This window comes from Tachypleus tridentatus, chromosome 4 (genome assembly GCF_004210375.1).
Source record: "Tachypleus tridentatus isolate NWPU-2018 chromosome 4, ASM421037v1, whole genome shotgun sequence".
Classification (NCBI taxonomy): domain Eukaryota; kingdom Metazoa; phylum Arthropoda; class Merostomata; order Xiphosura; family Limulidae; genus Tachypleus; species Tachypleus tridentatus.
Window position 1 is genome coordinate 65,517,518 of NC_134828.1, and position 21,999 is coordinate 65,539,516.

General features: G+C 30.1%; 1 protein-coding gene across 3 annotated transcripts in view; it reads right to left on the bottom strand.

Moving 5' to 3' along the window:
* The window catches only part of LOC143249318 (uncharacterized), a 42,645-nt gene extending 20,646 nt beyond the window's left edge, over nt 1-21,999 (bottom strand). For 2 of the 3 annotated variants that reach the window (XM_076498938.1, XM_076498935.1), the window contains exons 1-7: nt 21,662-21,999; nt 13,161-13,377; nt 4,853-4,977; nt 4,408-4,497; nt 3,223-3,357; nt 1,640-1,756; nt 1,090-1,176 (exon numbers count right to left, since the gene is read on the bottom strand). In XM_076498938.1, coding sequence (XP_076355053.1) covers nt 1,090-1,176; nt 1,640-1,756; nt 3,223-3,357; nt 4,408-4,497; nt 4,853-4,977; nt 13,161-13,362 — 756 coding nt within the window. In that variant the 5' untranslated portion in view covers nt 13,363-13,377; nt 21,662-21,999. Of the gene's footprint in view, nt 1-1,089; nt 1,177-1,639; nt 1,757-3,222; nt 3,358-4,407; nt 4,498-4,852; nt 4,978-13,160; nt 13,378-21,383 lie in introns of all 3 variants that reach the window. The other variant, XM_076498936.1, reaches the window with a different exon arrangement.

The following is a 21,999-nucleotide window of genomic DNA, read 5'->3' on the forward strand; positions in this document are numbered from 1 at the left end:
GGGTGACAAAATAATTAGTTAGATACGGTTAAAAAAAACAACATGAAATAAATATATTTGTATTGGCATAAGCTTCAAGCCACTTAGAATAAACAATTGTGGTTTTCTGTTACAATTTAGTCATTCCAGTAGGAAAAAGAGAGAGAGATAATCTAAAATTTATTTCAATTTCTTTTATTGATGGTTATGAAGCCAATCAAATTGAACAACTTTATAATAGTTAGGGTAGAGAAAATAACAGATAAAGTAGAACGTTTTTCTGGAAAAAAAAATGCATCTGATATTTATTTAAGAGGTTTCAGGAACTCTAAGATTAAATAGAAAAATGTTCAGTTGAAGAAAAGTATATTTAATCTTAAGATAAAAATTACTTTGCACTCTAGAGCACTTAACAGTTTGACACCAAATAATTAAAGACAAATATTAATAAAAAAGAATTAATCAAAATTGTTATTTTTTGTATGAAAGCATTTTAATATTTACTGAAAGGATGTCAAATTTTGTGAAAATATATTATGCACTTTCAGAGTTCTAGTATTGGGTTGAGGAATAATTCGTGAGCGTTTTTTCCAGTTAAAAAAATATATTCATAAATGAAACGCTTTCGCAAAATATTTCATGTCATTTGGTAGATAATTTTTTGCTCTAATAGATGGTGTGTTTGATTTTCATATGTCTTTAATTTTTGCTTTCATTTTCAGCTCATTAAATGGAATGTCAAGTGGACAAAATCAAGCATTTTCGACACCATCTGCTTTTCGCATTTAATTTCTTGCAATTTCGTTTACAACAATGCATACTATATACCTAGGTATTACATGAAATAAAGTATTATAATAAATGTTTTGGGTGTAATGTGTTCATGCATTGAAGTATTGTATAGTCTTGCATGTAATGCTTGAATGAAATTATTTAAAAACGCTCATGAATTATTTCTCAACTTAATACATATACTACCATGATTATACGGTGGTTATCATATCTGTAACATACAGGCACCCATCGTGATAGCATTTAAAGAAAAGTTGAAAAGAATGACTGGTTATACACAGATGTACCAGTTAGTTAAAAGCACTAGTATGTACTTACAGAATAAATGTTTTCCTCTTTTGCACTGCAAGGAATATCACATTCATCTACTCCATTAAAGGAATTATCAGCAATACTACCAACATTCTGAATAAAAGCACATGAAATGAAATTCATCAAATAACCATAATAATCAAATCAAAAAACAATTTTTTAAAGAATAAAAATAGAAATTTTGTCACTTTCACTGATTAAGAAATTTTTCAAGTGAAACAAACCTAATAATAGAGAATGTTGCTATTTAATTAATATATTCTGGAAAAAAAATTTTAATTACTAGTACCTTAGAGGTTTAATTAATCTATTTGTTTCTGATTATAATTTCCTTTTTGTCTTCACACTTTATATTTCCATCAAAATCAAAACATTTCATTTTCTTCTTCATCACTTAATGGACATATTTCTCTACAAATTTCTCTACCTAACCTATAAATATATACTTTACACACAAATGCTACTGTAAATATAAACATAAATGGCATCACTATATTTCCATCATCTGGTTTATATTTTGCATTCATTAAATTTTTCTTGAAACCTAAAAAGTTACCTCTTCCTCTGACTTTTGTTTATCTTGTTGCTCCTGTTTAGCTTTTTCCATCTCTTTCTGTTTTGTCTCCAGGATCACTTGAAACAAATCTCGTAACGCAATCACAACCTGAGAAGCCTGATTTTAAAAAGTAGTCATAGAGCATACAATTAAATTATTTTTCAGATCCTTCACAAAACATTTAAGTCTATTATAAGATGAATTATAGGTATTCAAACAATACATTATACTATGTACAAGCAACTTCATTTCTCACAGCATTCCCCTATTGTTTTATGAGTAAAGGGAAATATTTTTCAACAATTTGATTTGACAAAATATTGAATACCTGTACTTGCTGGAAAAGTACATATATATTTTATAAATTTTGATATTAACAGCTCAGTATGTAATATTAAAATGATTTTGAATATAAAAATTAGTAAGTCACAAAACAACCACAGCCAATATAAAGTTGTGATGGAACAGCATGTATCAAAACTATTTTGACATTTAAGTATGATACCATCAAAAATTGATTGCTAGTTAGAAAATATGTTACAGCCTTTTTTGATGCAAACTTTTCATACTTACACTCAGATCATAAAGATGTGTTCAGACTGGGGATTTTAAATTTCAAAAATGGAGAATCTCGTAATTACTTTTATTGGAAAATAAAGGAATATGGATAAACTTGAGTACCCATAAAGTGACGTGTGAGAAGTTATACTCCAGCCATTGTAGAGGGCTTGTAACAAATGAGAATCTAAAAACACAAAGGTCAGTAGAAAAGACTGCCCATGTGATCCAGGCAACAGTAAACAACATACACAAGACCTCTGTTTGGAGAACCATAATATATCACATTTATACAAGTAGCTTCCACAACATATCTGACCAAGAGTCACATACCTTTTAAGGGAAAATGAAACAGGTCTTCATGCTATTCCATAAGATATATCAGGCAAACAGAAATTATGGACTTTTTTGCAATTGGACTGTTGAAATAAGTGATGTGAAAATGTTATCCTTGAGCACTAGATAGATTATGAAAACCTTGGATGAAGGAATGGTGTACTTTAGCTATGGAAGTCTTACTACACAGCTTTTTGCAATAAAAACTACAATGCAGGGATATTTTGAAAATGCACAGTAATCAGATAAAGCATGACCAGGCACAATATTGACTGTAACAATGTGATGAAAGTCTGAAATCATTTTGATATAAAGTACTCCAACTCTATATATAAGAAACATAGTAAATGCATAAAATGATCTAGAATTATAAAAAGTATTATCTAAAACATTATGTGGAACAGTCAGTCTCAAGTGAAATTTACAATGTAAAAGATTCACCTGAAGTATTTTTGAAGTCTAATTCTTCTTTAATCATGAGTGAGATGGATTATTTCTACATATGCCCTCTTGAAATAATTCATTTCTGATCATAAACAGCAGAACTGAGCCCAACTCTTTCACAAATGTCAAAAACAAGTATGAATATTAACACAGAGAAAAACATCTGTTTATTTTTATCTTGCCCAATTTTAAAATATCACTGAACACAAATGGTAACAACACTACTTGTGAAATGTTTAACATACCGACTTCTCTGTCTTGATGGCAATGAACTTGTGATATTCACTGTCAACACTACAAATGTAACCGAAGGCACGAGCATCACTGATGTCTTGAGAAATAAAGGAAACTGTATGAACCGGGTGATGATACAGCTCTTCCTGAAAGATCAGGATGTTCAATTGAATTATAATATTCCAAATTAGTTTTAGTTTCAATAAATTACATTAAGTTTTTATTTTGTTCTTGTCACATGATCTTAACATCAAAAAATTGAAAGTAAATATATGTCTTAAAACGTACAGTTATTTTACAGTATATCAGAAGTAGTAAAAAAGATTTTACTGTAAACTCAAAACAAAACCATGAAAAAATATTGCTGAAAATAAACTAGAAAAATACTGATATCATGAGATAAAGCTGAGTTTATGATTGCATAATTATACATAAAATTTTGTTTGGAGTATGCATTAAAACAAATATTTTATTTTTACATGACTCTGGAAACCCTGTTGATGTATATCAGCTTCTGCAGATTTGTCTAATAACAAGCAGAAACTAGAGCCACAAACTACTTCATCATATCATTTTGTTTTGAAAACTTAAGCTTATTTATATTAATACTTGCAGTAAATTGATGTAATTAACTCAAAACAAATTATTTTACACCCAATCATTTGAATAATTTCTGTAAGTGCTTTGTCAAAAATATGAATTAAGAAATAATGCCTCACTCCAAAAATTTCACTAATACAGATGCAACAGTACAATGCATATCTTGTAACACTCAAACCTCCATTTAATTAAAAAATGATTCAGGATCAATTTGTATATAATGGACAAAAACCGATGATAACAGTGAAAGTTTAACAAGAAGGAGGAAAAAAAAAAGATAATAATAAGATGCATGATAACAAAGAGAAAAGACTTAACACTGAATTTCAGAAGATGATCTAATGATAAGGGTTATATAACCCAACAAATACCAAAGACCAGAAAATGACTCACTAATAACAAGTACATAGGCAAGTAATGATAGTGACAAAAAATCAATAAGTTTGAAACTCAAAGGCTTCAGACAAAGAATTTTAAGAAATAACCTAAAGAAAGGACTATGGGCATCTATTTTATAACAAGTAATTTGACAAATTAATTCTGTTTTGAATACAAGAAATGCTTAACACTGGAAAGTGTTTTTTTTAATTACTAACATTTGTTTTTTCATCTTTGATTCTAATTCCTTCAAGAGAAACATTCAGGGTTATTCGATGTTTGTGTTCACCAGAGCTTCGAACAATGGCCTGAAATGAATCAAAATTGACAGAAACTAAGTTCATCAACAACTCAAAAACCAAGTACACAGTTTGTAACTGTACACAAATGTTCATACTAACTTTTAGTTTGTATATACAGACCTAAGTTGAATTGAGATAATTTAAGTCCTAAAATTAAAAACTGGGCAATCAAAAGAACCCTACAAAAAACATCTAAATGGATATCTCAAATAAAGTATTTATTATAATTTAAAATATTTTTAAACCATTAAAACTGAAAGATGTAAAACATATATTACACTATTGGTGTGCTTTTGCCTAAAAAGCACACATTAAACCAGGACAAACACCCTGCATTTATATGTAGATGATGTTCCACAACCTTGAGCCGCTGAAGAGATTCCTGACACATCTTATCACCTCGTGCCTCGTTCACATCCTCCTGACCAATCAACTTGGCTTTAAATTGGATTCCATCCCCTTGAAACTTAGAGATATCAGTCTTTTCTAGAAAGAATAGATGCAACAATCTGTGAAGTTAAACAAATACACTTTGTCTCCTTTCAGTCCTCAAAATAAAAGTATTTAAAGATATTATTTGTTCTTAAATGCAGAATATTCTGAACAATTAATTTTTTTTATCTACAGTCTTGTAAAATTCTCTTCATTCTTACAGACTTGTGCTGTCAGAGATGTAATTACACATTCCCTCAAAATTTCAAAACTTTACAAACAGAAAAGGAAGCAAAAAATTAGTTAAACGAAAATAATTTTAAATTGTTTTACTTGTACGTTAACTTATTCTTTAGATAAATTCTCATCAAAAATAGAATGTTTCTTAGTCTTACACTGCCTTGTATAATAGCCCTTATTTAACCTTAAACTAATAAATTTCTACATTTTTAGTAATGGTTTTGCAACCAGAAATGATATAGAAATACAAAAATTATAGTTTAGATTAATCACAAAATAAGTTATAAGCATTCACAATATAACAAGAGACATAACACAACAATAACAATTTTTTTATTTTCTCTCTAACAAAACAAATGCAAGATTTCAAATGAATAAATTTGACACTGCTTAACATTTTCAAAGTGATACTTTATGTTTGTCCAAATTTGCAAGTAAAATGTTTGGTGAAAAATATAAAGCTCTCGCTCCATAATTTTCTTTCAATGTATAAAAACACAATAAATGTCAAACTTTATCTATTTTGGACCATATTTATAGGCTGCTCAATGAGGTTGAAGTTAAAACTGCAGTAGCCTGGCACCTTATGTACTTTCTGATATACAAAATACATGTTATGTATTACAACTGGTTTATTTGAAATATATTATCCTTTTATTGCAGACACAATAGTATAATAGCATAATTATATAATTCTGGTGTGGTTAGTTACTTTTGTGTTATTACTGTTTCCTTTTTGCTGTGAGGAAAGCTTCTTCTATGAATCTATTTAACTTGAAGGGAGAGAATTGTTCCTGTTCTTTCTTTCTTATGACAGCATTATACTCCTAAATAAAAGCCACACCCCCTTTAACCATTGCCACTTACACCCTGCAGATGTGAAACTGGATTCTGTCTCCTTTTCTTAAATAATCAACTGTCAAAAAATTACAAAACCTATATTTTACAACATAATCTGAAAAAAGCCCTCACACAAACACACACTTTGATTATTGTATTTTGCACAAGTTTCATAATTATTCATGAAGTGCTGAACTGTCTGTAGTACCTCTCCGAGCTCCCATAACTCAAAGCCATAACACAGAAATCCATACAGAATTTCCAAGCACCAGAAGAAGTTTGTTGCATTCTTTGTGATTAAATCTTCAACTGACATATCTTTTGACTTCATGACATTCTACTGGATGCATGTTAGAAGTTAATACATGCTTTCTTTTTCATTTAGTACATTCACCATTACTTTTTTAGTCTGTGTATACCACTGGATCAAACAATGCCAAACCAATGAGTTCCTCAATGAAATATCCAGCAAGTTTCTGACAGGCAGACTTTGAATTGAAAGAGTAGAATTAACCTTTTTACACTTAACAAGAAATTGTAGGAAGTTAAGATAATTATGAGTAGCAGAAATAAGTTCAGAAGCAATAAATCCCGTCCTACAACAGACTCAACCAACAAAGATATAGATATTGTAAAGTCCTATTTCTTCACAGTTGGTAAATTTAAAATATCCCATAAATATCCAGATTCTAAGGACATTTAATGTAAATAGCATACAATGACCTTGACCATCCATCATTCATGATGCAGCACTCCAGGTACTGGTAATCCAAACAATTAGATTTTTTTTTTTCACTGGATGTTAGGGTGCGTCAGCAGATAAAGGATAAAAATTAAAATGTCCCCATTTTTTTTGCTCAGTTGTGCCACTGCATGAGAAAAGAACATAGACAAAGTTTCTTTTCAATCGCAAAGTATTTAGGGGTCGCGCATCCCTCGCAAAGTTCACAATTTTCCTTAAATTTACCCTACATTACATTGTTAATGGTAATTAAATTATTTAAAGAAATTATTTAATATTTATTGATTATTCAATTAGCAAAAACATAAAAACTTGAAAGAAAAATTTATTTCATTGAAGTTTTATCTTGCCTGCCCCCTTCGCATTATGTTTGCCGATGTTCTTCTGCCACCTGAATCATATACTGAAATTGATCTTCGTTCTTGGTGCGGCCCTTTGCCGTAAACTGTTGAATTAAAGCTACTCTTCTTTCAGCTGCGTCATTTGTCACAAAAAGTTTCTTTACTCTGTCCCTTCCTTGTTTGTACTCTTCGGAGGCGCTCCACTCTTTCGGTGGTAATGATAAAAATGCGCTACTAATATCCAGATTGTAAAAAATTTTCTTCGTTGCCGAGGTAAAAAAATCTGGAAGTTTTCTGGAAACAGCATTGCTTGCAGCATCAACTGTTAAACGTGGAGTTGGTCTAGGAGATCCTTCCACATTATTCATATTTGAGACCATCTTGAGTTTGTCGCTATTCGTTACACCGTCATCAAAGAGCGCAAGCCCAACTGCAACCTCAGATAAATACCATAAATGCCAATTCATTGCCTTTGTACCAACTTCCTTAATCATATGATTTTCATGCAATGCAAGTTCCTTGAGTAGTGTAAGGTCCCTTCAAGCTGCCACGGAAGCATCCTTAGCTGTAAACCACGTGAGCAAGTAATGTTTAGTTATAAAGACACACAAATCGCCAAGTTCGCTGCAGAAATGTGGCGTCAAATGAAACACGAGATGAAGCAGGCCGTGGTTGCAGTCTACCAAACTCCTCTTGGAACATCCAAATTTTTAGAGGATATATTGCTCGAGCCATCCATCGTGCACGATGTACAGCACCAGAAGTACTGAAAGAAACTGAGGAACGTCCGTGTGGAAGAGATCCAAGAAAAATTACAGCTAATTCCAAGAGCTCTTTATAATCGTCCCGTGGTTGATGAGATTGAAGGAGATTCTGACAAAATTGAATAATATCATCCTTCCAAGGCTGTATTTGGAGTGTCATTGCTTCTACTGCTGTTATGTACTTAGTTTTATTAATTTTAGACCAACAATCTCTAAAGTTTAAAAACAAAGTAATATCTGGACTTTTTGATGTCTCTATCATGAGAGTAGAGAATACAGCGCTCAGAAGAATCTCCAAAATGTGATGTCTACAGGCAAGGTGCAAGAGCTCACGTTCAAGTAACATTTCAATCCTCAGACAGACGCCAGGTTTGGATCCTGTATTGGTCGCCGTGGTGTCAAAGCAAAGCGATTTAATTCTGTCTTTTACATTCCATTCTATTAAAACTGATCCAATCTCAGAAGCTACTGAATTTGCATCCCCACTATCAATGTTGGGCACTGAAAGAATCTTCTCCACACCTTCACCTGAAACTAAAATTGCCAAACGTTCGATCATCTCTCTGCCAAACAAGTCAGGCATCAGCTTAGCATCCCAATGCAATGTCAAAGGAACATTTGGAGAAATACTTTCCTTCAATTCAGCTGCTAGAAGAGTACGATTAGTAATTCGTTTCCTCCTTATGGAACTTGGGCTAATGGCAAGATCCTCGATATTATGTCCAATATGTGCTGCAAAAGGAAGGAAAATTTGTGCGACTTTTCGGTCACTGATCTGGGTTCTGTCTAAAGCTGAAGCTAGCCTTTCACTAATGCCAACTTTTCGTTTGGTTCCGGAAGCACGTTGTTATTTTGTGCGCATTGTGCAACCCCTAAATATTAATGTATTGGAATTGATTTTTACGCTAGCATATTTTTTTCATTGAATAGAATCAAATTATAAGCGAGCAACTGAGTGTCACAACTTTTGTTTTTTGATGTGTTCTACAGGACCCTTACTTCACATACAAAAATTTAAAGGTAGTCCATTAAGAAATCACGCAAAAATATTATTGATGGTTTACAAAGTTCCAAATTATCATCTTTAGGTTGGCTGATACGAATTTGTCTTTTAGCAAACTTTATGCCACTGTCTTTAACTTCATGCATGGCCTCTGCTACTTCAATATGGTCAGTTGAAGTGTCATAATTGAACAGGTCAACGTATTCCTAAGATTGCCGGAATCAAATGAAAATCGCAATATCTGAACCAGAGAAAAGCCCTTACACCACACACATACACTTTGAAAATACATGCAAGGACAGGTTCTAAGATATGATACAGAATATTCAGAAAGTCAAATATAACAGCTTGGATTATTTATATGTGATATGCTCTTGAATATTCTAAATAATGCTGCATACTCTGAAATATTCCAGAATGCGCTAGAACATTCCAGAATAATCTGGAAACTTCAAAACCTATTTCACATATTCAGAACACACAGATAAAAGCTATAACAAAATTATTTATTTTGAACAGCAGCTAAATGTTATGCAACATGGATAAAATTTGGCATGAATTACTTTATAGTGGAATTAAATGAGTTTATCAAGTAACTCCTTTACAACAGATGTATATAAAATACATCTTCATACTTATGAAAAATTCAAAATCCAAGAATATATGATGACTGTACAAAGGAATCTGTGTAACTGTACTGTATAATTGTATAAATTAGGTTAACTTCACAATACTGTTTAGTTTTAATACAGTAAAATATAAATAATTTTACAAGTATGCTTAGTTCATGCAGATAGTCTGAAACTGTACCAAGTACTATTACAATGTTGATTAGTACAATGTACAAATACATAGAAAATATACGCTTGAATAACAAATATTCTATAGCATTTATATTTCAAATTTTGACATCGTGTGATATATATATATATATATAATTAATTTTAGCAAGTTATTTGACTCCTCAAAGAATGTACAGGAGAAATTGGAATAAAACTTTAAATTCTCACTTACAAAAAACAGCAGAAACAGAATATATCTATTTTAATAGGATTTTTTAAATCAATTACAAAAGCACCAAATTCTCATGCACTAAAAACACCAAAAAACAGATATAAATAAAAAAATACATAAATGTGTAGGTATAATTCTCCTAATCACATTTACTCCTATAAACCAAAACACTTCTATAGTAGGTACCTCTTAAAAACAAGTTTTATTATCAAGACACATGGTATAATATATGGCCAAATCAACCTCCACAACACACTATGTTATTAACAAGAGTGACAGTTCAGTAATTTTCCACTTTCCGTAGCTTAAACTTTGGTAATTCAAACAATTAGATATTTTTTTTCACTGGATGTGTTCTACAGGACCCTTACTTCACATACAAAAAGTTCAAGGTAGTCCATTAAGAAATACACAAGATATCTCCAATTTTGAGTGAATTTCTTTTTTTCTTCACAACAAAAGCATTGAAACTATTTGAGATACATATTTGACTTTCATAGTTTTTTTTTTTTAATTTGGTACAAATATAAACCATGTGTGCAAGATTAATGAAGAAATTTTATGTTATCTATGCAAAAACTCATGTGCTATGGATCCAAAATTTTTACTACAGTTTCATGTATCAGTACAAGTGGGCCATTATTAATTTTTTGTCATTGAAGTTAAAAAAGGCTAATTTAGAGCAGCAAAACTATAGAGGGAAAGTATGTGCAGTCAAACAAGTATTGGCCAGAACAAGAAAACTAGATTAGCAGCTTCTAGCTCAAGTTTTCAAAGAATCATCTGAATGGATAGTTATTATTGATTGCCAACTTTTAAGCACAAAGTTGCTAAATTGTATGAAATTCTTCTACTTAAAGAGCATTCAGCATCATATAATATTAGCTTAAGCAATTTGCATTAATAACAATGCTTGATGTAGCTGTACTAAGTGCATGGAGGCAATGACAAAAACTGTTAATCTAGATTCCATGACATTACTATACAGGAAGTTAACACTGCTTTAGGCATAAAACTACCACCATATATTTTAGAGTCTGTTGTTTCTGTTAAGTACAAATTTATTCTAATTAGCATAGCTGTGATCTAAAAGCTAATGTTGGTTATTATTAAATATCATTTCCTTACTTGCTGTGGATTGTAGGTATGTATCAACAAAAAATCATGAAACCTGATCAGAAACACCTTAGTTGTGAAGAAAAAGTGTGTCTAAAAAAGTATTGGGCATGAGACTTAAAGAAACAAAATTAGAATTGGTGGCCAAACTGGAAGCTACTTATGGCATTGATAAGAATTTTCAACAAATATTCATTCTTTAGTCAGTCAAGTATTTTGTTCAACTTGGAGCATGATGGTGTGTTATTTCTAACCTCAACATTTATTTCTTAAGTATTCCAAGGAACAGTGTTAATTAATATTATTTGTGTGCATATAAGTAGTAATAATTACACGATATCCAATGGTTTAACTTCATATTCTCTCACAACTACAGTGGTATCATGAAGCTGTATTTGCTCTTACATTCATCTATGCTAGATTACTGTCAAGGATATTATTTTATTTTTATCCAAGATAAATGGCCACTGTATTAAATTAGTGCATACTTCATGCTTGAAATCCTAAAAAAAATAATTTAATTCCATGACTCAACTCTGTGTGCTACAGTTCTCTTAATGTTCAACAGGGTAACTGATGCAAAACAAAGAACACAACTAAATTCAAAACTTAGCCCAGAAGAAAGGAAAAATGATGAAATAATAAAATGAATAATGCATGTATATACTTAGTACCAACAAGGAACAATAAATGCAAACATTTCTATATATGATACTATGTGAAACAAACAAACTCATCTAGTGTTTCTCATTATTTTTAGTTTTCTTTACATGTTCAGATACAGAATCAAGCCAGTATATGCATTACATCTTCACATAAAAATTAAAATGTTTTATTCTTGACAGGCTAACATAATACACAGTTCATGATATCCTGCACATTACAAAAAGTACACATTGACAAACATTATTAAAATCTTATTCTGTTTTTAGACACAGTATAATGATTAGTCCCCAAAACATTTATCCTGCAATGCTTTAACTGATAAACGTAAAGTTGTTTCCCTCTCTATTCTACTAGCCACATTTTAAGATAAATTATTAAATAAAAAATAACTAAAGTATTGGATCCATCTTCAAGGTCAGCTAACCTTGACCCCTGAGAGTGTAACATTTTCAGACTCTGAAACAAGTGGTTGTTCACTTGTTACATAGCAACAGTCAAGTAAAGTTGTGTATAGCAACAAACTCTTATCCTTACAGTATTTACCAGACACTTGAGTGACTGTGACATCTACTACTGAATTAGAAAATTAGCAAAACATGTTCTTGTGCATATTTTGCCAAATTTTCTGAATTACTTTAAACTGTATATTTGTTAACTTTGGAAAATATAGATATAATATGCTCTAATTTTTCATTCTTCAAATCCTAATACTTCTCTTTTATGTTATAAAAATGTTTATTTTTGTTATATATATACACACAAGTATGCAACAAAAAATGATAGTGAAAAGGAACAAAATACTTTACATTTTACAATACAAACTTTTCTTAAATTAAAAAAATCTAACTGTAAACTGATAACTTAATTAATTCTTAAAGTATATAAAAGTCCTCTCCCCTCTTAAACATAGTATTAATCAAGTAAAAGTAAGTGTCTATGCTTTATTATAGCATTAATATATTTTGAATCATGGAAGCATTTTCATGAACAAAAAGACATCTTAAGAATGTAATTCAAACATAAAATTCCCATTGACATTGTATAATTATCTAAAGTATCCCTTATTACCTTGAAAATAACCAAAATATTTAATGTTCAGGTATTTGAACTTCATATTTAGTTAGCAGGCAAGTTAAAAAAAAAAATCATGAACACTTACTAATAGTGTTTTATGCAGTAACTGGCATTACAATGGCCAATTTTCTTATGATATCAATTAATATTTATGAACTTTAAACAACTAACACTGATAGACATGTAATAATGAATTCCCATGAACCAATTTGCAAGTAAAACATCCAAAACATACACACAACACAACTTAAGGTCATATTAAACATTTGGGTTTTTATCTTAACACTAAATTTGAAATATTTTAAGCATTTCCTTATATGTATTTGTATTCTGACTTAAATGGTATTGGTCAAAAAGAGAAATAGCATCTTAACATACATGCAAAATATTTTTCATATATAAAAAGAAAGAAGAGATATTCATCTCATTTAGACAACCTTTTTTAACTTGCTTCATTTTTTGTCCTGCTTTAGCTTCTTTCTGGATTTTACTTTCTTTTTTGATCTTCTTCTTTTCTGCTAAGTCTTTAATTTTCTTATCACTTGCCTGGTCTTTGGAATCACTGCTTGTGGTACTGACACCATCATCCTTAATACTGCTATCATCTAAGTCTTTTTCCATGATATCACTTTCTTTCATTTTTTGATGTTAATGCTGCAATTATAACAAACCATGTACAAACAAACAAACAAAGGACTGAGAACGTTAAAGTAGTACAGAATTATTTTTCAGGAAAATAATGATAATTTCCTGAAGATTCCACTATCAACCCTTTAGTTTTATTTTTTCTAGTTCTTTCATTTTTAGAAACAGTAGATAAAAAAAAAGATGATCACAGTGTTGTAAGGAAATATATAAATAGTTTCACAGACTATCAGCATCTGTGTCATTCACAATCAGGTTTATTAACATTTCTGGATACTGCATGTAGCTTAAAAAATAACTACCTAAATATTTAAAATGACATCTCTGCTAATATTGAAATTAGCATTTATGTTGAGGTGATCAAACCCAATACTGACCATAGAAAAAAGAAAAATTATATTTAAACAACGGTGGATAACTGGACAGTTAAGAATAAAAGACTTATGAAAAATCAAAATGAGAACCAATTCATGTAGTTATCTTCTCTATTTTTTTCTATCCAGTTATTTATTTTTTAATGAATTTTTGAGCTGAGTTCTGAATATTTCTTTGCAGATGCTTTTGGATATTTAAACATAATCTACTACATATACACACACACAAACTAACTTAGACTGCCACTGTTCTATCATTCACGTTACAGCTAAAAATTGAGTTTTGTTCCTTTACAAATACAATTTATTACACAAGGTTTGTGTAATAAGTAATTTCAATTGGTGCTCAATATAGACTTATCTATCTATATAATAAAGCAAATGTGGTGTAATCTTCTATAAAATGTATTACTGTTTTAATAATGTTATATGAGGTTATAGCTTCTCAATTACACTTCAGCATCACTTAAAGATATGAAGTGGTAATATGTACACATTAAAACTCTTTAAAAATATTTGAAATTATTTACAATGTGCATCATTCAAAATAATGTCTCCTACAAGTTACTAGTTAAAGTAATACCTTCTGAGAAAGAATGTCCAACAATAATAAAAAAAACATCATGGTTATTTTTCATACATGTTAATTATTTGTCAAGCATATTTTTGTCATGCACAAAATTATCTACCTTTCCCACATGCCATAAACAGTGCTAAAAGTGATACGTACACATTTCATAGTCAATTTTACTATGGCATTGCACAAAAAGCTCTTGAAATAAGAACCTTAAGAATTGTGATAATTTAGTTATCTGTTTAAGAAAGGGCTATAGTTATGTTTTGATCTTACAAAGCCTCTGACAAATGTTAAATCTCAACTATGAAAACATTTACATGTTATGCTATAAAATTAATTTATATTTTGTTTGTGATGAGAGTTAAGAATGAATTTAAGCAATCTGCAGATGTAAAAAAATGTGAATAAATGCAGGTAGTATATTTTGTGGCACACAACAGTGAATAGAGAAAAGTGAAGTAACATACAAAGTACATAACATAAAACAAAGTGCATTTACTAAAATAACACTAACAAGCAATTACTACAAGATTTTAAAAATTTATCAAGTTTACAACAAATAGATAATGTAATGACATATGAACATGTTACATTTAATATGGTGGTAATAACAATCAGTTAGACCAATAACTTCAGCACTTATCTACATAAAATTATTTTATGCAGTAAGTAAACAGTAAAATGAACATCATTTTTTCTTCTGAAAATTAATTTTACACTTAGCTACTGAAACCATGATAATGCCAAAATACTATCTGGGCAGTACTTCAGTTATCTCCATATATGATGTAAACCACCAAGCATTGAAAATGTTCAGATTTCAATCATAGAAATTAATTAAGATGGATGAAAAATTATTGTTCAAGTGCAAGGAATAGAGTGAATGTAATAATTACATCATGTACAAATTGTTTATTCACAATAAAATAAATCTGAATACAGTGATATTACATATTAAAGCTTAAAAACTTCTTTATAAACTTGTGTTTGATAGTGAAACATTAATCACTCAAACCATTGAGCCAAATCGCTCAAATAAATAACTCACAAATAAATTGTCTCATAGAAGCAGTCTCAAAATAATTTCTGAAAAAGTACTAATCATTTTAATGTGTATTTACCTGGCTTAAACAAAAATAAAAGTTTATACAAAATATCAAACACCTTAAAGATCTTTGTGTGTGTGTGTGTGTATATATATATAAAAGTTTGAGAACAAAGTTTCAATGCTTCACAGTATCCCATTTAAAAATTTAAAAAAAAATTATATATATTTCACATATTTAGTTACGTTACCTAACTAGACAAAACAATACCTAATACCTTTTAAGATCAGAAGCAACTAAATTAAATCAATACTGACAGAAATAAGCACAACTTTCAATTATATATATGTGTGTGTGTGTGTGTGTGTGTGTGTGTGTGTGTGTGTGTAGTGCTTTATCATTCATTTTAAGTTCAATAGCACATTGTTTACATATATAAACAATGTATTATTGAACTTAAAATGAACAATAAAGCACTGCACAAAAACAAACCTAGGACGTATTTTCCAGTTGATACACTAAAGGTCATCGTTCTCGAACTACATCTATAAAGTATTTCATGAGTCAGATTCTGCATATATACTTATTATGGACAAACAAACACTACTATGCTCACTACTGTAGCATAGTCAGTATCTTATGTGTTATTGAAAGACACATTTAATACCTTCCAAACAAGTTACTTCAAGAATCCTACACTAAACAATTTTCCTACTACAGTTGTGTATGAAATGAGAATGTTAAGTTCCCTAAAGCCACTATACATACAAGTCTAACTTAACCAAACTTGTAACAGCCCAATGCACATGAAACAAGAGTAGATGCAAGTCTGAAGTCTACTGTAAGTTAGCTAAGGAAATTCAACACCTACATGTGCACGTAGGTTGGTAGATATATCACTAAAAAACAGTTAACTGGTTTATACTTGATAATTGTATGGAAGTGAGATTCAAAGTTCAATTAACTTTAACACAATGGTTTCTTAAAAAGATACCATGAACCAGATAACTACAATTACTCTAATCATTCAAGACTCACTAATATCCAAGTGACAGTAAATATGTTATAAACCCAGAAGCAACAGGTGAAAGCTAAAAAAATAAATAAATAAAAGGTTTTCTACATGTAACATACTTTTCAATTCAATTTTCAAAAGTCAGCAATCTTGTTTCATCTAAAGTGAACTTTTTACTATTTTGGCGTAAGCTCCTGTGATCAAAATTGTGTAAACTATTTTTTTCCCCTCACATTCCTCTTTGCAAATTGCATTTCATGGGTATGTAAAAATAGCTTTAGGTATACCCTTAGCCTCCCACAAATCATTACCAAAAGACCTTTTATTCAACACAAGAACTCATCAATTTGGATGGTTGATGACAGATGAATGTTCTCTGAAATTCTATTTATATATACATATATATATATATATACACACACACACACAGAGCACAAGCCTAAGTTGTTTTAACTGCTGAAAATGGGGAAAGCATTGAAAACTAATATATTCAGCTTTTGTTTAATATTTAGACTACCACCAGTAAAACCACCAACGTTTTTTGTTAGATATATATAAAAATATAGTTAGATCCTGTGTTGCTGCACACCAATTTATGCCAATTCATAACAAAGCTGTCTCCTTGAGACAGTTTTTTTCACAAGAGAGAAAAAATTATGAAAATCATTAACTATCTAAACACTACATTTTCATAATAATGATAGTGGTGCAATAAGCAAACAGTGTTCCATAACTATTGATCTTTCTAACATTTCTAGTGATGCAATATGAATCATTAAAATGCCACCCATCCACACAATATTTCCAGAAAGAAATTTACAAACCTCTATACAAAAAAACAACAAAATACAATATGTTGTTTGACAGATAAAAACCTTGCCTGTCTGTTATTTACTACCAATATAGTCATAAACGTGACAAAAAAACTACACAAATTGACAAATCCTGAGAGAATGTGAGAGAAAGTGTCAGATTTTCCATCTGATAGTTCTGTAACCAAATAAGATTGAAGGCTACTAAAAATTAGTTTTTTTTCCAGTAATGATGATATTATGCTGAGTAATTTACATTAAATTTAACAGTATCAAAATAAAACACTTGTACATCATTCATTCATAGGTAAAAATTAATGCCTTCAGTTACAATCTCCATATATGCAAGATTAAAATGACCCTATCTTGAACCAATTCATTTATAGCTCTGTTCTAAAGAACCTTTTCTGAGCACTAAATAAAGTATTACTGCAGTACCTTAATCCACAGAAAGTTATTGGAAACACAATATTTAGAACTAACACCTATTTCAAGAAAATTTACTCAGATTATTGTCACATATATACACACACACACACACACATGAAAGAACAACTGGTGTTGCAGAAAACAAGGAGGATTTAAATAGGAAAAGTTGACAAAACTCTAAAGCTCTATGCTGTTGTGAAGAAAAAAACAGATACAGTAGTTATCTTTATTAGAATTGTGAATTAAACAAAGAGAAACTTACTGTTATCTGTAACCTTTAATAACACTCCAATCAGACCTCATTTGGAGTTCTGATAACAATTTTGGTTTCCTTGCTACCAAAAAAAAATACAATATTTTAAAAATAATGCAGAGACAGGCTACTTATACAGAATGATACTTGTGACGAGGAAAAACCCACTTGAAGTAAAAATGTATCTCAAAACAGCTGGAATGAATATTAACACATTTTCTGCTTTATTAGTAAAAGTGTTAATACCCACACTAGCCATTGTGAGATACAGAATGATACTTGGTTCAAAGAATTTACGCTATGTGGAAAAGCATAAAGGTTCGGACTTGTTTTCTCTGCAAGATGAAACTGGAGATGGTATGATTCATTCAAAATAGCTGGAGATTAGGATATATCTTCTTCTCATGACATAACTAAGTGACAGAATGATTACATTACAAATACAAACTTCAATATTACAGGTAATATTTTGAAGCTTTCAAAATCTAACTGGTTCTTCCAAAAAACTAGCTTTTTTGTATGTTAGAAACTTTTGGAATGGTTTTGCATTACAATATAGTACAATGTGTTTGAATCCTTTTGAAAATTTGGATAGATATATCCAGGGGTGTAGATCCTGGAGGGGATGGAGGGTATACATCCCTCTTCATTTTAGGTGGATGGTATGGTGCATACAATCATCCATCCCTACAGTTTGGTCTGTTGAATTGTTTTATTTTATTGCATCACAGACCTACAAATTGTGTGTTTGTTCTTGCGATTCTCATGTTCTTACCAATCAAATTGCATAATTAGGCTTAGATTTAGGCTTTTTCAGTGGCCAAAATGTACATCTTTAATATAGGATTGCTTCTAAGCTTTTCTATCTAAATTATAGTTCATAACTTCATAAGTATCAGTCAGTAGGCTTAAGTATATATCCAAGTATCGTTGCAACAAGATTACTCTGTGACTGCATGTTTACAGCTTTCAGGTTCACATAATCAGAGATTACCAATTTACAAATTGAACAGTCAACATACGTGGTTGCAAAAATCGTCCCCCCCATGGGTTTAAAAAATCAACACCCTGGATATATCAATATTATAGCTTTCATTTAATTTTGATATGACTATGGTTGTAAGGATAATCTGAATATAAAATGAATTTCTCTCACTTTCATTGTTCTTTAAAAAAATAAATTTGGCTAAGTACAAATATAAATTTACCCTTTTCAAATTCTGTATACTTTTATAACTTCAATCCTTGAAGGGTAGATTAGGTTTTACTGTATGTAAACCAATAACAAAGATTAATAAATAAAACACAAGATGGAAAAAAATTATAGTATTTTACTCCAAACAAAATTATTACATAAAGTTTCTTATACACAAGTTACAATAGTATGTCTTTTCCTAATACAAAAATGTGCAAATGAAAACTAATTCAAATTGTTAACTGTAGACTGTATTAAATAATATATATATAGACGTGTTTTCTTCATATGCAAGTTAAAATAACACAATTACACATTTTAATGAAAAACAAATGTTTAGCACTACAAATTTCTCATTTTCAACCAATTTCAAACCAAACAAGAAAGCTCTGTTTATAATGACCTTGTTTTTTAAGCCACTCCTATATGCACCATTCCTTGTAACATACTCAATGTCTGTTAAATGTCTTGATACAGCTTGGAATTTCAAGTGACAGCAAAGCTACTTCTCTTTACTTTAATCACGTGACACACACTAACTTTTTACATACCTTTATTAAAACAGGTCCTGTTCAAGTAGATGCAATTATGTAAAGGAGAAACCATGATGTTCCTTTAAGTAAATTAGATTTCCCACACAAATATAAAAGCAACCTTACTCTTTCACACTTAAAACCAAGAGAGGTAAGTATGTGCAGCAGTACTAAAAGCATTTTAAATACTAACAAAATCATTGGCACAATCTTAAGTTATGAACTTGATCAATTAAATAAAAATTAAGTACATTAAGATTTTATATACATTAAGGTTTTCTAATTATCAGAAATCTGCAATTTACAGATGTGTAGTCTTGAGATAGGTATTATATTTTTTATCAGTATGCGACTTATTTGTTTAAACAGCATACTTTTATGCTCTTCTGTTTTTGTGATACATTCTACACACATCAGGGTACTTATAGAACACAAAAATATTAAATATTGTCATATATAATTTTACACCAAAATCTAAAACAGGAAAGTAAAAAAAAAACTATGCAATTTAATATGCCTATTGATTTGATTGGCAAATTTATATACACATGCCAAAAGGCAATGTATTCCTTTTATATTAAGCTTTACTTTGATCATATATTATGAAAGAAACTGATTGAAATTACAACAGAACTCTACAATTATTAAGTTACTGTAATATTTTCCTCCTAATATAAAACAGTACTCGTATCAAGCTACATGGTTCAAAGGTCCCTTAATGATTCATAAAATACCCAGTTTACCAATTAAGTATCTCCATTATTCCCAATTACTTTTGTAGCTATTCCAAATAAAGTCCAAACCACAAAATTTCTTCTTAGAACACTTATCCATGACAAATGAGCATAAGTGCCATCTTTAGTCCTGCTACTTTATGAGTGGGGAATAAATCAGTTTCGAACATGATACCCCTAGCATCTTAAGCACATGTAATTTGTTTCAGTACTGTTGTTAAAAATAGGTTCACAGAGTACAAGTTAAAATATGACTATGCAATTAATGAAATTTAGTTGATCAGCATATCAATACTTTTATTTTTATCACAAAATTCAAAATTGCTTTTCTTGTCATATACAACTTGTACAGGTGATGATTAGTCTTTTTTTCACATTTTATATGTATGGTGACCTTAAAACATTCATTGATCTTGAACTGAATTCATTTTATTTATATACAGGAGACCACTTATTCCACAAAAGTCACTGATAAACATGCAAAAAAAAGTAAAGCCCACACATCCTTTTTGTATAGAACATTATGTAAATTAATTATTCATAAGAAACAATTTTGTCTTAAAGATAAAAGCAAGAATACCCATCACAGACTTCTGATCTAGATGTATAAATTATTATATACTCATATAACTACACCAACACAGTGTGTATATATATTGTGCACATATGACAAACTTGCTCTGTGAGCAAGTGCCATTCATACCTGTATACCACTGAAAAGAATAAAAATCAAGCATAAATAGAACTTGCAATGACTAAATTTACAGCATTTTTTAGTTGGATATCCTATGATAGGTTTTAAGTTTTATTAATAAAATATTGCAAGTAAAATAAAATAATCAAATTAATACATTCAGAACTTTTTGTGCACTAAGGAATATTTTGTTAACATATGTATTTCACTAAAATTAAAATACAGCATTTTTTTTTCATACACAAAGCCTTATGTAATCATTTACATTGTCATAATAATACTTCTTTTAGGAGAAATACTATGCTAGAATCGCACCTACTTATTACTAAAACCACAAGGAATGTTATATTTACCCAATCGTGATATAAAAGTTAAGACATGTCACTGAATTCCCAGTGAAGTTAACACTGAGTAATACTTCAAGTAATATGAGTAAGTTATCACTATATCATATACCATTAAGCATAAATTCTGAAACAAAACTTTCCATGAAAACATATCCTAAACGAAGCAATAACTTGTTGCTATTATCTACATTGAAAAGTTTGTGTGAAATCTCCTCACAATATTAACCTATTCTTAAAACTCGGGTATTTTGTCAATTTATGTTTGACATGATACGCCTACTGACCTCACGTGACCTCTGTCGGTTCCAACCCGGATGTGAAAAGTCTTCCTTAAACTGCTAAAATTCCATCGAGTTACATCCAAAGATTCAGAACAGCTGAATCATGACTTGCTAATTAACACTTAAAATTTTTACCATGGGATTAAATTTTATTGTCGAATAGTTTACACCACCACTTAAAATTTAAATAAAAATCCAGGCAGTAATACAGGTTTAAGTTTTAATAACATTAGACCTATATAATTCCTTTTCAGTAACTTCTACTCATCGTACTAATTCGTCTCTAATGACGGAACACAAGTTCTCGCTGTCCTAACTCGCTGTCACAAGACACAATTCTG